We start from the raw sequence: 13928 nt of genomic DNA on the forward strand, positions 1-13928 counted from the left end.
AAGAGCAGGCATTCAGTATTACATGCTATTTATGAAAGAGTTGAAAGCACAAGAGGTTCAGCATGCTAACAGAGGAGGATGAAATATTCTGTATTATTTTTTAAGTACAAATGTAATTTTAATCCATCATGGAAGAAACAACAAATATACAATTCAGCCACTGCAGTGGCCATTCTCCAAGCTATAGCGTCCTCTACAAAATTATTCTCTCAGGTCATTTGGCAGTTTACTAAATCCCTAATAATTTAATCTCTACTTCAAAAAGCAGCCAATAACCTCATTGAAGGACAGTCATGAAAAAATAGGGGCTAAGAAAAATAGGTAATACGTTCCGCATAACTAAAATCAAAGTATTTTTTTTTGCAGTTTATCTAATCACATACTTAAACTAAGACAGAGAACAAAAAAATAATACATTTCAAGACCAGTGAAAAAAGTACCATAATATGCTAACTATTTAAGTAAAACAGGCATGCACACAACAACTATAACAGTCTATATTCAAATGTGATAAGCGTAGGACCCTGGCAGATATTACATTTCTTGCATGATTAAATGTGGAACACCTTCATGGCTGGTTTTTATCACACCAAATTAGACATGTGGCATATGCCCCAGACCTGGAACTTCCCCTTGCCTGACCCCCACTGGGCAGCTGATTATTAGGATCAGACAGTAAGAAGGCTCAGGGTTCAGGACACAATCAAACTTTTCATGTTTCCTGGAATTTGGCATACCTCCAAATCCCAGGGAAATCACCAGTCACCTCCTGCCTGACCCTATGATCAGCCAGGGGGAAGCCCCTAGGGTCCAGGATATATTCACCCTCTGCCTTAACCCCCAGGACACAATCATTCCCTACCAGATCCATGGCAAAGGGACAAGTTTAGAAAAACAAAATTTCACATGTTACAGCAACTTCTTTGAAGTTCCAACATGTCTATACAATGCAAATATGTGTAGGGTTTGGGGAGTTTTTTAAGTCCATCAGTACTAGCAAACATCTAGTACCCAGCACCAGTCAGACATACCAAAAGCCCAACACAGACAAAATCTGTCTCTCACCCTCTGCCTCCTCAATCTACATTTTCACTAACTACCTGTCTTGTATGCATACCAGACCAGCCTCTGGCTTCTTTACTTTTCATTCCATCCAGGAAGAGCACACACCAACTGCTGAAACTTCCTTAGCCTGACGAAGGGTTTTTGAACCCGAAAGTTTGCTTAATAATTGTTTTCCAACTATTTAAGTTGGTCTAATAAAAGATATCAGATGCACGCAAAGAACCTTGTCTGCCTATACAATTTTATGTAATACATTTAAACTCTTATCTTCAGGTCCCTTACCAGTTAAAATTTAAAATTTGTGTACAAGGAGAAAAACTGGTTCTAAATCACTGGTATAACTGGGATTAGCTGCTACAAATTCTAACAGTAAATATACTGAGACTTCTCTGATTTCTTTAGATACTAAGCTTGAAGTACAGAGTTCCAACCTAAGTTACCTCATTAGAGGTACGATGTTAGTTCTGAAATATTTATGTCTCCACAATTTGTGATATACACAGTTGTACTAAAGTACTTTATTCACTTTTTCTTTCAGGAATAAATAGTCTATACTAGCAAAAGGATATTATCATTGGAACAGACATTTAAGTTATTCTTAAATTATTAACATGCTAGTGTACAAGAGAAAAATATTGGTTCTTTCCTATATTCATACTCTCACTGGTTATAAATAAGAAAATATTCTGCCTTTCATTTTACATTTTGAATTATTCTTATAATATTAATATTTTTTGAAAAAATGAATTACACACAAAAGTCAGCCATGTTCTAATGTAAAAATATATAACAACCTGCCATAGAGCAAATTCAGTAACCAAAAGGCAATTTTTGGTATACCATAACATACATGTATACTTTCTATACCAGGGATATTTGCCGTATATTCTGTAGCATTAAAATATTTGGTTACTATTGTAGAACAGTATTATTTAATTTCACTTCAAAAAAACTCTTGTGCTGAGTTCATACTGAAAAATATTTATATAAAACTATAATTTTGCATGGCACATTCCATTCCATTATAGAAATTGCATAGAAAAGGTAAATTGAAAGATATGTGTATATGAACATTTTTGTATTGGAAGTATATTTTACCACATCATGTAGTATAAACATGTTTTATTTCTAGGAATTTGGAATTATTATTAGTTGTACTACATAAGTGCTAGGAACTATTGCATTAGTCAGAAATGGCCATGCTCTAGTTTTCGATATATATGAAGAATTTTATAATAAAGTTATTTTAGAATGGTTTTAGAATTTTAACTGTATCAGCACTATTTTTCATATTATCACTTTCTACAGGAGAGAAGAACTGGTCACCTTTAACTTCAATCTGATATTCTACTTCTACAGGGTCTGGCACCAATCTCACTTCCCTATGTATTCTGTTACATTCAATTTTATTTGATGATCTAATGCATACAGGTAGTGTAAAAGTGTCCTTTTATAGCATACCTCTAGTTTTCTCTGATATTTCTCACACTCTAATTGACACTGAGAGAGATTCTTGGCTGTTTCTTCATGCAGGAGATGAACACGTTCACTCTCAAAGGCCTTTAACTTATTTTGATGGAGAAGTTCAGCTACCTTAGTTTCTGTGCTGAGTTGCAACTGTCTGTACCTGGGAGGTGGGGAAAAACAAAACAAAAAGAAAAACAAACTTAAAATGGTTATGATCCAAAAAAGAAAAAGATCAAAAGATATAGAACAGGGGTCAGCAACCTGTGGCCCATAGGCCAAATCCAGCCCACAAATAGCCTGCTACTCTGCAGCATATGATTATACCTTTGCTAGAGGGGCTGGGAATCTGACAACTGACCCCTGAAGGGCTGGGGGAAAGGGAAGGAGTGAGGGGAGGAGACTTCTGGCCTGCACTGACGACTGGCCTGTGACCTGTGCTGGCGAAGGGTGTTGACCCTTGATCTAGAAGAAGCATATTAGATTATTTCATTACATAGTATACAGCGGAAAAAATGTAAATTGTGGCAAGTTTAATAAATATTGATAAAGTTAAACAACATGCTACTAATATTTGGAAATAATAGCTGGCTAGTTAAAAACAACAGTATTAAACTTAGCGTGCCATGAAGATGATGAACTGTATTAAGTGGAAAGCACAGGCTGCAGCTGTATTGAATATATGGGTACTCCAGAAACAAATAGCAAGCAGAGAAAATGTAGTAACTGATTCTTCAGGCATGCACATGCATGCTCCTCACAGGCATTGCACTGTAAACTGAAAAGCAGCATTTATTAGGCTGCACTGTGCGTGTTCTCCTGCCCTCAATTCAAAGACATAACAGACAAGTCAACCACAACTATCCTTCAGTTCTCCACTAATTCAGAACAACGGGGAAGAAGACTGAAAACGGGAGAATGGGAGTTGTGTTGCAAGAGATTATTTCAAAGAACCAGTTATAAACCTAAATAACTGTTCTTCCTTTGAATATATACAAACATGGATCCAAATCTAAGAGACTGATATGAAATGCCTTTTCTGGAAGATGGGACTGAGTAGTTTTGCCCACTGTTAACTAAACAGTTTGTACTACATTCCTTTAAACTTTGGCATTTGAGTTGGTAGACACAGTAAGGGCAAAGTGTAACAAAAGGGAAGACTGATTCAAGTAGCTTCCTTACAGATTTCAGATACTGAAATATTTAAGGGCCCTGGCAGATGTTATTTTCATAGTATGAGGGGTACTGAGCAATTTTGTCACATGTTGGAAACACTGAGCAATGTGCATGATTTCACATTCACTTGGGACATAGTCTGCAGAGGAAAAATACAGTGTGTGAGCTTGTGCTGCTAGTGCTTGCTAGCTAGGGGAGCTGGAGAGTTGTTGCTGGGGTGGACCTCACAGCAAAACCCATTCCAGGTATCCCTGGAAAAGTCTGAGTCCCAGTGCATCTGCACCTCCCATGGTTTGACCATCCCAGTGCACCTTGGGATACTGGAGGATCAAGCCAAGCCCTATCACTCTGTGTAATAAATCATATTCAAAAGTATGTGCAATACAAACAAGCCAAAGAGATGTTCAACAGCTGAGTAACATCTTTGAGACTATTTCACCATATCTGAGGCTAGTTCAACATTTTTATCACATAATAAATTGCTTGAATATATGGCATTTTAATTTATTGTGTAACAAATGTAACATTTGCCAGGGGCCTGCCCTCTAGTGAAAAAAAGTTTTGACATTTGGCAAAGAGGTATTCCAGCTGTGTGGCAGCATAATGGAATACAATGATATAGCCATTAAAATGTCCTCTGGAAAAAAACACCTTGTCCCTTAGAAGTGCTAGTATATCAACAAAAAGAGAAGGAGACTTTCTGTAAGAGTTTCTTCAATCAAGAAAATAGAATAAGACTCTTGAAATACAAAAAAGTAAAGTTTTTGTCTAGAGAAGAATGGGATTTTGCAAATAAAACAGGAAGATTAATAAATTGATGCAAATGGAAAAGTGACATAGCCATGGCAATTAATATGAGGCTGCAGTTGTAAATGACTTCTGGGCGTGTCTACACAAGACACTAAATGTGCAGTAGACTAATTCAATTGCGCCTTAGTGTGGCATGCAAAAACCATGCAGCAGTGCTGCTTATGGTGCATTTACTACCTGTTATTACAAGTATTAAACTTAATGCACCATAATTACGATGCATTAATGAATATGTGTAGATGTGCCTTCTACACACGTTCACATAAGGAATCACCTAAAGAAATTCAGCCATGATGGGGTTGCAGTTTGAACATACTTCTGATGAACAGAAAAAAGTATCTTAAAAGTAAGGTGGTATAGAAAATATCCTGAAAAAGGCTCAGCACCACTTTGTGTGGTTTGTTAAGAAAAGATTCAGATACCTGAGGGGTGCTCCTGGTTATAAGTAAATAGGTAGTAAACCCTTTAAAAATCAGGCAGGGAGAGAAAAATGAACATAACTGCATGGAGAAAAGACAGATAATGACATATCGAAATCACTGCCAGGTGGATCTTAATGAGACCAAACAAAATAAGGATTGCATCTGCAGAATATAATAGATGTTTTTCAGTGGTGGTAGTGTTGCTGGGCTACCTAAATTGAAGATTTTCTAAAATTAGACCAGTGATTCTCAACCAGGGTGCTGTGGCCTAAGATTTTGAAAAAAAGTTGAGATTTTTTCAGGGGTGTTGCAGGTTTACAAACACAATTCACAACATGAGCCCAGAAATTTCAAAAAGAAATCCATAGTTGTGGTGTGAGTTCTTGAAAACAGAAAAAACCGCTCCATTATTTTTCTGTAATTCTGTAGTAGAAATTAAAAGCTGGCATTTTCTAGAGGGGTGCCTTGAAACTAAAAAGGTTGAGAATCAATGAAATAATTGACTAAGTTATCAATTTAGTGTAGGATTTCTTCAGCTTTTAATGAACCGTTGCCTTCACCCTGAAATCACCTCTCACCAGTCAATATGGTATGTAAAACAGATGTATGATTTATTACATAAGATAGATCATACAAGGAAAAGTAAGTGTTATATTTGGAGACAGGAATTATTCAAGCAATAAAACTGGAGAAAAAAAAATCTCACCCTGGTTTTCTAAGTACAATCAGATTCTGAGCAAGTTTTTCAATTGTTTTCTCAATCAGCATTCCTGCCAGCTCTTAAAAGATCATGCCAGTTCTTCTCAGCTGGTATACAATAAATTCATCCTAAGGGCAAGGGGTTTCTAGACACCTCCTGCTCAAAAGGGATCTTTAACTTATTGCTACTTCCCCACCTGTATTTTTCCAATCAATTCTTGGGAGCTTGTCTATTTTGCATTAGATTTCTCTCAAGGACAGGGAGGAGTCCAGCAGCAGCTGCTGCTCCCACTGCCTTCCTCAGATCAAGGTGACTTGTGACATTTGTGACTTGCGGGGGGCAAGTGCCCTCCCCCCCAGTAGGCCACTAAATCACAGAATCATAGAAAATTAGAGTTGGAAGGGACCTCAGGATGTCATCTAGTTCAACCTCCTGCTCAAAGCAGGACTGTCCCCAACTACATACTCTTAAAACCCTCTGAGAATGGAGATTCCACAACCTTGCTGAATAACCAGTTCCAGTGTTTTACTATCCTCCTAGGGCATGTCCAGACAAGCCCGCGTGTACCTCTTGCCACGTCTCAAAGCAGTTTGAGATGTGGGAAGAGGCACAGTGGAAACAAAAAAACATTCCTCATGCTGCATATTTGTAGTGCGGGCTCAAAATTTGATACCTGGATATCCAGGTATAAAAAAACATGCAGTACAAAGGTGGAGCGGGGCATGGACCAAGACCTGTGGCTGCCCCTTGCTCTGGTGCTGCAGCACATGCAGGCCAAGGAGCAGTGCAAGCTGCAGTGACATGGACCCGGGCTCGGTCCCCAGGTAAATAGGGACTGGGGGTGGGAGGGACTGAAGCTGGGACTGTGTGGGTGCAGGGGACTGGGGGGAAGGGGACTGTGGGGGTGGGGGCTGCTTGGGAGGGGTGGGTCCCCTGCTTGCCCCCTGCAGGGCCCACAGCTGGGGCTGTGGCCCCCCCGCTGGGCCCACAGCTCACCCCTGAAGCAGCTGTTGTGGTGCTTGGGGCCCTCCCAGCACAGCACCTGCATGACATGGGCAGTGCTACTCAGCCCTGGCCACCTGGTACTTGGTGCTGTCTGTGCTGCATCATGCGGGCCCAGCCTGACATGGCTTCAGGCAGCTCGGTGCTGCTCAGGCCGTCACCCAGGGCCTCATGCTACTCGCTGTTCCATGCAGGCAGGGCCTCACCCAGCACAATACACAGTCCCTGTGAGTGGCACAGGGACCCAGGTGACAGCCCAAGCGGCACAGAGCTGCCTGAAGCCATGCGGCACCACAGCAGGCCCACACGATGCAGCACAGACAGCACTGGATGCCAGACAGCCAGGGCCGAGCCACACTATCCCATGCTGCACAGGGGCGTGCCAGGAGCTCTGAGTGCTCCGACAGCTTCAGCTGCTGCGGGGGTGAGCTGTGGGCCCTGTGGAGGGAGCTGTCAGTCCAGCAAAAGGGCCTGTGGACCCTGTGGGGGGTTGTAGCCCCTGTAGGGGGGCATGTGGGCCCTGTACAGGTTTGGGGCCCTCTTGGGAAGCTGTGGCCCCTGTGGTCCATGAGCTGTGGGGGGGGTTGCATCCTGTGGGGGACAGGTGACCTACCCCTCCTGAGCAGCCCCCCCACATGGATTGTGGGGAGACCCACCCCCAGAGTTTCCCCACAATCCACACAGCCCCAAGCTACCCCCACAAACCCCTCACCCACATACCTGGCCCTGTGGGTAAGGAGTGAGGAGCAAGGGCAGGGGCAGGGCCCTGGCATATTAGTACTGCACATCCTGATGAGCAAAGTGGGTAGGGGTGGCTCTGATTTTTCTATGACAAAAAAGCCAAAAGTAAATGCAAAAGTATATATATATATTTAAAATTTTTATTCTGATGATAGAGACACTGGTAGGTTTCTCAAACTGCTTTACACTTGTAAATATGTCAATAAAACATTTGCCGACTGATCTCTCTATATAGTTTCCTAGTTTCTAGGGTTGGAAGGGACCTGAGTAGATCCTCTAGTCCGACCCCCTGCCATGGCAGGAAATAATACTGGGGTCAAATGACCCTAGCAAGATGTTCATCCAACCTCCTCTTAAAGACCCCCAGGGTAGGAGCCAGCACCACTTCGCTTGGAAGTTGGTTCCAGGTCCTAGCCGCCCTGACCGTGAAGTAGCACTTCCTGATATCTAGCCTAAACCTGCCTTCTGCCAGCTTGTGACCGTTATTCCTGGTCACTCCTGACAGTGCACAGGGGAACAGTGACTCTCCCCAGTGCCTTCTGATCCCCCCCGACTAGTTTATAACAGGCCACTAGATCCCCCCTCAGCCTTCTCTTTTGGAGGCTGAACAGGTTCAGGTCCCGTAGCCTCTCCTCATAGGGCCTGCCCTGCTGTCCCCTGATCATGTGACTGGCCCTCTTCTGGACCCTCTCCATGCTGTCCACATCCCTCTTGAAGTGTGACACCCAGAACTGGACGCAGTACTCCAGCTGCGGCCTGACCAGTGCTGCATAGAGGGGGAGGAACACCTCTTTGGACCTGCTTGAGATGCATCTGTGGATGCATGACAAGGTACGGTTGGCCTTCCTGACTGCCTCCCCACACTGTCGGCCCATGTTCATCTTGGAGTCAATTATGACTCCAAGATCCTTTTCTGCCTCTGTGCTGACAAGAGGGGAGTTTCCCAACCTGTAGGTATGGTGCCGGTTGTTCCTCCCCAGGTGCATCACCTTGCACTTGTCTGTGTTGAATCCCATCCTATTCACATCCGCCCACCCTTGTAGCCTGTCTAGGTCTGATTGTAGCCTGATGCTTCCTTCTGGTGTGCCCACATCCCCCCACAACTTAGTGTCATCAGCAAATTTGAACAGGGTGCTTTTTACGCCCTCATCCAAATTGCAGATGAAGATGTTGAACAGTGCGGGCTCGAGGACTGAGCCCGGCAGAACCCCACTGCCCACGTCCTTCCAGGTTGAGAAGGGCCCATCCACTACCACCTTCTGGGTGCGGCCCTCCAGCCAGGTGGCGACCCATTTGAATGTGTGGGTGTCGACACCACAGTCCCCCAGTTTCTTAATGAGAACGGGGTGAGAGACAGTGTCAAAAGCCTTCCGGAAGTCCAGGAAGACTATGTCCACTGCTACCCCTGCATCTAATGATCTGGTGATCTGATCGTAAAAGGCCACCAGGTTGGTGTGACAGGACCTGCCACTGATGAACCCGTGTTGGTTGCCCCTAAGCATGCAGTCCCCCGCTAGCCCCTCATGGATGTGTGCCAGCATAATTTTCTCAAACAGCTTGCCTAGGATCGAGGTAAGACTAACCGGCCTATAGTTTCCCAGGTCCTCCTTCCTACCTTTTTTGAAGATGGGAACCACGTTGGCCCTCTTCCAGTCCTCCGGCACCACACCAGAGCACCACGAGTGCTCATAAAGCCGTGCCAGGGGTCCTGCAATGACCTCGGCCAATTGCTTTAGAACTCTAGGGTGGAGATCGTCTGGGCCGGCTGACTTGAATATGTCCAGCCCCTCCAGAAGCTCCCTAACTAGTTCCTCGCTAACCTTTGGCCCAGGTGTGCCTCCCCAGGGGCCCGAGGGGGGCCCAGCAGGGAGGTGGCTGTTCTGGTCCCTACTTAGGAAGACAGAGGCAAAGAAATTATTAAACATCTTAGCTTTGTCGTCTGGTGTGACGACCAAATTTCTCAACGCATCGTGCAAGGGCCCCACGTTACCCGGGTCCTTCTTTTTGCCCCCTATGTATTTAAAAAAGGACTTCTTATTGTCCTTAATTTGAGAAGCTAGTCCTAATTCCATCTCTGCCTTGGCCTTCCTAACTGCCCCCCTACATCCCCGAGCGACTGCAGAATAGTCTGGTGATGACGCCTTCTTTCCATTGGGTGTACGCCTCCTTTTTAGCAAGGAGACATTCCCGGATGCTTTTGGTGAGCCATGGAGGCTTGTGTGCTCTCCTGCTCCCTATATAGTAGCATTTCATTTTAATAGTGGAAGGACAGTATTTTGGGTACTTTAATGAGAGAATTTGGGTTTTTTATCAGAAAATTTGCCATTTTTAAACAGGGAACACCAGGATCTCTACCAGTGAGACAAGTGGCAAGACACAGCCAGAGGAGCCTGTCCAGGGCCAGCACCATGAACCGAACTGGAGGGCAGATGAGGTGGCTGACCTCCTGGCCACCTGAGGCCAAGAGGACACACTTGGACAGTTCAAAGCAGACCAAATTTGAGCAAGGAGCACATCTTCTGAGCGACATGCTGCCCAGATGGCACAGCGGGGGCATCCCATCAGGTCTGGCAGGTGCACAGCCATGGGGCCACAGATCCAAGGGGAGATGCAGTTTCAGGTGGCAGCAGGTAATAGCTAGGCAGCAGCCTCCACTGCCAGACTGCTGCAGTGGTTATAGTGGGCTGCTCCAGGTTAGGGCTGCTTCTTCAGTTCACCTGACACAAGGGGTAGTACGAAGTAGCTGGGCCTAAGAAGCTTCTGAGGGCAAATAGTCCTGAGCTGCTCACCAGGGCAGGTTTTTATACTGCTGGGGCAGCAGGGGTGCTGGCCCCAGGCTCTAGCTCCTCCTGGCTGCAGATCCAGGAGGAGACAAGCAGGTTTATTTTGCCCCAGGCGGCTCAACATGCCTCACACCAAAGTGCATGTCTGGGCCCAAAGAGCATCCCCAGCTCAAATTTGTGCCAGTCCTATTCGAGCTGCTGCAAGTGCAGCATGTGCCTGCCCCTAGTGAGTAAGTTTTTCCTAATATCTAACCTAAATTTCCCTGGCCACAACTTGAGATAGTCTAACTTCATTCTCTTTGGAATCACCATTCAGGTAGCTGAAAACTTCTAATAAATTACCCCTCAGTCTTCTCTTCTCCAGACTCAATAAGCCCAGTTCCTCAGCCTCGCCTCTGAAGTCATGTCCCCCAAGCCCCCAAACCATGTTTGTTGCCCTCCACTAGACTATCTTCAATTTGTCCACATCCTTTCTGTAGCAGGGGGCCCAAAACTGGACATAGTACTACAGATGTGGTCTCACCAGTGCCAAACAGAGGGGAAAAATTACTTCCCTCAATCTGCTGACACCACTCCTACTATGCCCACTATGTCATTAGCCTTCTTCATAACAAGGGCACTCTATTGGCTCATATTTCACTGTATACCCCAGGTCCTTTTTTGCAGGGCTGCTGCTTAGCCACTCAGCCCCCAACCTGTACTCGTGCAGGAGATTGTTCTATCCTAAGTGCAGGACTTTGCACTTGTCCTTATTGAACTTCATGAGATTCCTTTTAGTCCAATCCTCTAATTTGTCAAGGTCTCTCTGAATCTTAGCCCTACCTTCCAGTGTATCTACTATTCCATCCAGGTTGGTGTCATTTACAAACTTGCTGAGGGGTGCACTCCTTCCCATCTTCCAGGTTACTGATGAATATATTGAACAAAATTAGTACCAAGACCAATCCTTGGCACAGTCCACTTGATACTGGCTGGCAACTAGACATTGAGCCATTCTTTAGTTTGCTTGTGAGAATGTTGTGGGAGACTGTATCAGAAGCCTTGCTCAAGTCAAGGTATATCACATCCACTGCTCTTCCTGAATCCACAGATGGTGAGATGACTATCAGGTTAGCCAGCCATGACTTGCCCCTGGTGAATCCCTGCTGACTGTTCCTGATTATGTTCTCCTCCAAGTGCTCGAAATGGATTCTTTGAGGACCTGTTCTATGATTTTTCCAGGGACTGAGGTAAGGCTGACCAGTCTGTAGTTTCCTGGATCCTCCTTCTTTCCTTTCATAAAGATAGGCACTAGATTTGCCCTTTTCCGGTTGCCTGGGACCTCTCCCAATCACCATGAGTTTTCAAAGATAATGGCCAGTAGCTCTGCAATCATGGCATCTGGCCCCAAGGACTTGTACATATCCAGCTTTTCCAAATAGTCCCTAACCTGTTCTTTTGCCACTGTCAGCTTTTTTTCCTTTTCCCCAAACTGCACTGACTGATGTGGTAGTCTGGAAACTGATTTTGTCTGTGAAGACTGAGGTAAAAAAGGCACTGACTACTTCAGCCTTTACTGCAACACTGTTACTAGGTTGCCTCCCCCACTCAGTAAAAGACCCACACTTTTTCTTGTTACCTTTCATGTCCCTTGTTAGCTGCAACTCCAATTGTGCTTTGGCCTTCCTGATTTAAACCCTCCTAAGTGGTTTGTTTAAATTTCTGCTTATAAGCTTCCTTTTTGTGTTTTAGTTCACTGAAGAGTTCCCCACTAAGCCAAGCCAGTAGTCTGCCATACTTGCTAGTCATCCTACATATCAGGATGGATTGTTCCTGTGCCCTCCGTAAGGTTTCTGTAAAGTACAATCAGCTATCCTGGATTGCTTTCCCACTCAAATTAGCTTCCAAGGGGATCCCTAAGTGATGTTAGCTGTATTTATAACTAGTAGCTATATAAATAGCTGTACCTGTGACAGTTACTGGCTTCCCAGTGTTCTGGTAGTCTGACCACTAATTCTGTCTTGATAAGATTTGAGCTGAGATCCTTACTTACCTATTTATTTGATGTCTCACAGGATGATGCACTGACCAGAATTCCAGTCCTGTAACATACATATATGAAGTCTGACTAACAAATTCATGAATATGCAGGATGACACATGGTGCAGACATTTAATGGGGGTGCTCAACTACAGCTGAGCAATTCATTTTGATTGCTTGGTGAACTTGACAGAGAAATCTGTCTCCAGGAAAATATGCTTATCTGAATTTGGAGTTTATGAGAACTCCAATAAACCGTTGTCTATTACTATTTTTATTGATGATTTTTTTTCATAATTCAGAGGCCCAGCTGCCTGAATAGATAAGCTGTGGTGACTTTATGATGAGACCCACTTTTAATAGCCAGTCTTTTAGAATTAAAAACATGATATTACCTTCTCTCGTAAGGTGTGCCACTATGGCAGCAAGGTTTTTTGTGAAAACTCTTACAGCTGTGAAAACCACAGGGTAGCATCTGCAGTTTGCAATTTCAGGATGCCTACTGCAAATCAGAGGTACTTTCAGACAAACTGCAATTTAAGGAAGTGAGCATTCTGTAATTTAAGATGTACAAAGAACCTGAACAGAAAATAGAAGTAAGTTTTACCATGCAGAACTTGAAACAGCATACATTTGTGCAAAATTATAACTAAATGAAAACAGGATCTTATAAGAGATAACATCATACAGCTATAACTTCACTACAGATAAAGCTATTCTGTCACTTATGGATACTAACACAAGCATCTCCTAGACAGAAACCTTTTTCAGGATACTGTGCCTTAGTTCTAAAATTCACTGGAATCTTTTTTTTAAACTACCAATTGGCTTTCTATGCATTCAGTTCTCATTTTGCCCACTGAGTAAATTCTGATCCTCAATTCTAATAGCTGTTCGTGCTCGTGAGTTCTTGTACTAGTGAATATAAATCTGAAACACTGTATAGCTTGTTGATTTTGTAAACTGAGTTTACATATTGCCATTTGCACATCATCTTTAATCTATGTAAACCTTCTTTACCTCTTAAACTTTAAGGATATTTTGTTATAGAGATTGTTAAACTTTTTAAAAGGCATTTTCAGTCTCCAGTTCCTTTTACAGTATTAGTTCATACTTTTCTGAGAATCAAACATATAGTATTAATTTTAGCAAGATTTAAAAAACAAGTTGAGGCATTGTACTGTAACAAATTTATTTTTAAATATCTCTAACAGGAGAAAAATGGAAGAATAATTATTTCAAACTCTAAGAAGATTAGACTAAAACAGGTAATATGAATCGTTCAACTACTAGATATGGTTAACTATTAAAAATTCCTCTACAGCAGGGGTGGTCAAATGGGGGAATGCATACCCCCAGAAGTACTCAAAAGGTTGTAGGGGGCATGTGCAGACAGACGGGGACAGAGCGCACACCGGGGCATGGCAGTGGCATCTCCACCAGGGAGGGGGAGGGATCCATTGGGCACCCCAGCCCCATGGTAACACCATGGTGCTTCCCTGCCTGCCACCCCATCTCATTCTCCTGATTGGCCGCTACCCCCTTACAGCAGAGCTGCAAGGGTCTGAATGGCAGGAGGAAGAGGGGTATTCTGTGTCTGACCCTAGCAGCATGCGACTGGCTAGGCATGAGGCCCATCAGCAGCTGGCAGAGCTGCATGTGCAACCAGCCATGGGAAAGCAGCTCGGTGGCGTGTTTGTGCAGGTGCCTGAAAGTGGTTATTATAAACTGAATTAGTGCCTGATT

General features: G+C 43.8%; 1 protein-coding gene across 2 annotated transcripts in view; it reads right to left on the minus strand.

The window, feature by feature from the left end:
• PIBF1 (progesterone immunomodulatory binding factor 1) overlaps positions 1–13928 on the minus strand; it is a 190503-nt gene that overhangs the window by 80949 nt on the left and 95626 nt on the right. For both annotated transcript variants that reach the window (XM_090024439.1, XM_090024430.1), the window contains exon 11: positions 2527–2692. In XM_090024439.1, coding sequence (XP_089880565.1) covers positions 2527–2692 — 166 coding nt within the window. The remainder of the gene's footprint in view (positions 1–2526; positions 2693–13928) is intronic.

Source organism: Crocodylus siamensis, chromosome 1 (assembly GCF_052110815.1).
Source record: "Crocodylus siamensis isolate JL-2025a chromosome 1, ASM5211081v1, whole genome shotgun sequence".
NCBI lineage: Eukaryota > Metazoa > Chordata > Crocodylia > Crocodylidae > Crocodylus > Crocodylus siamensis.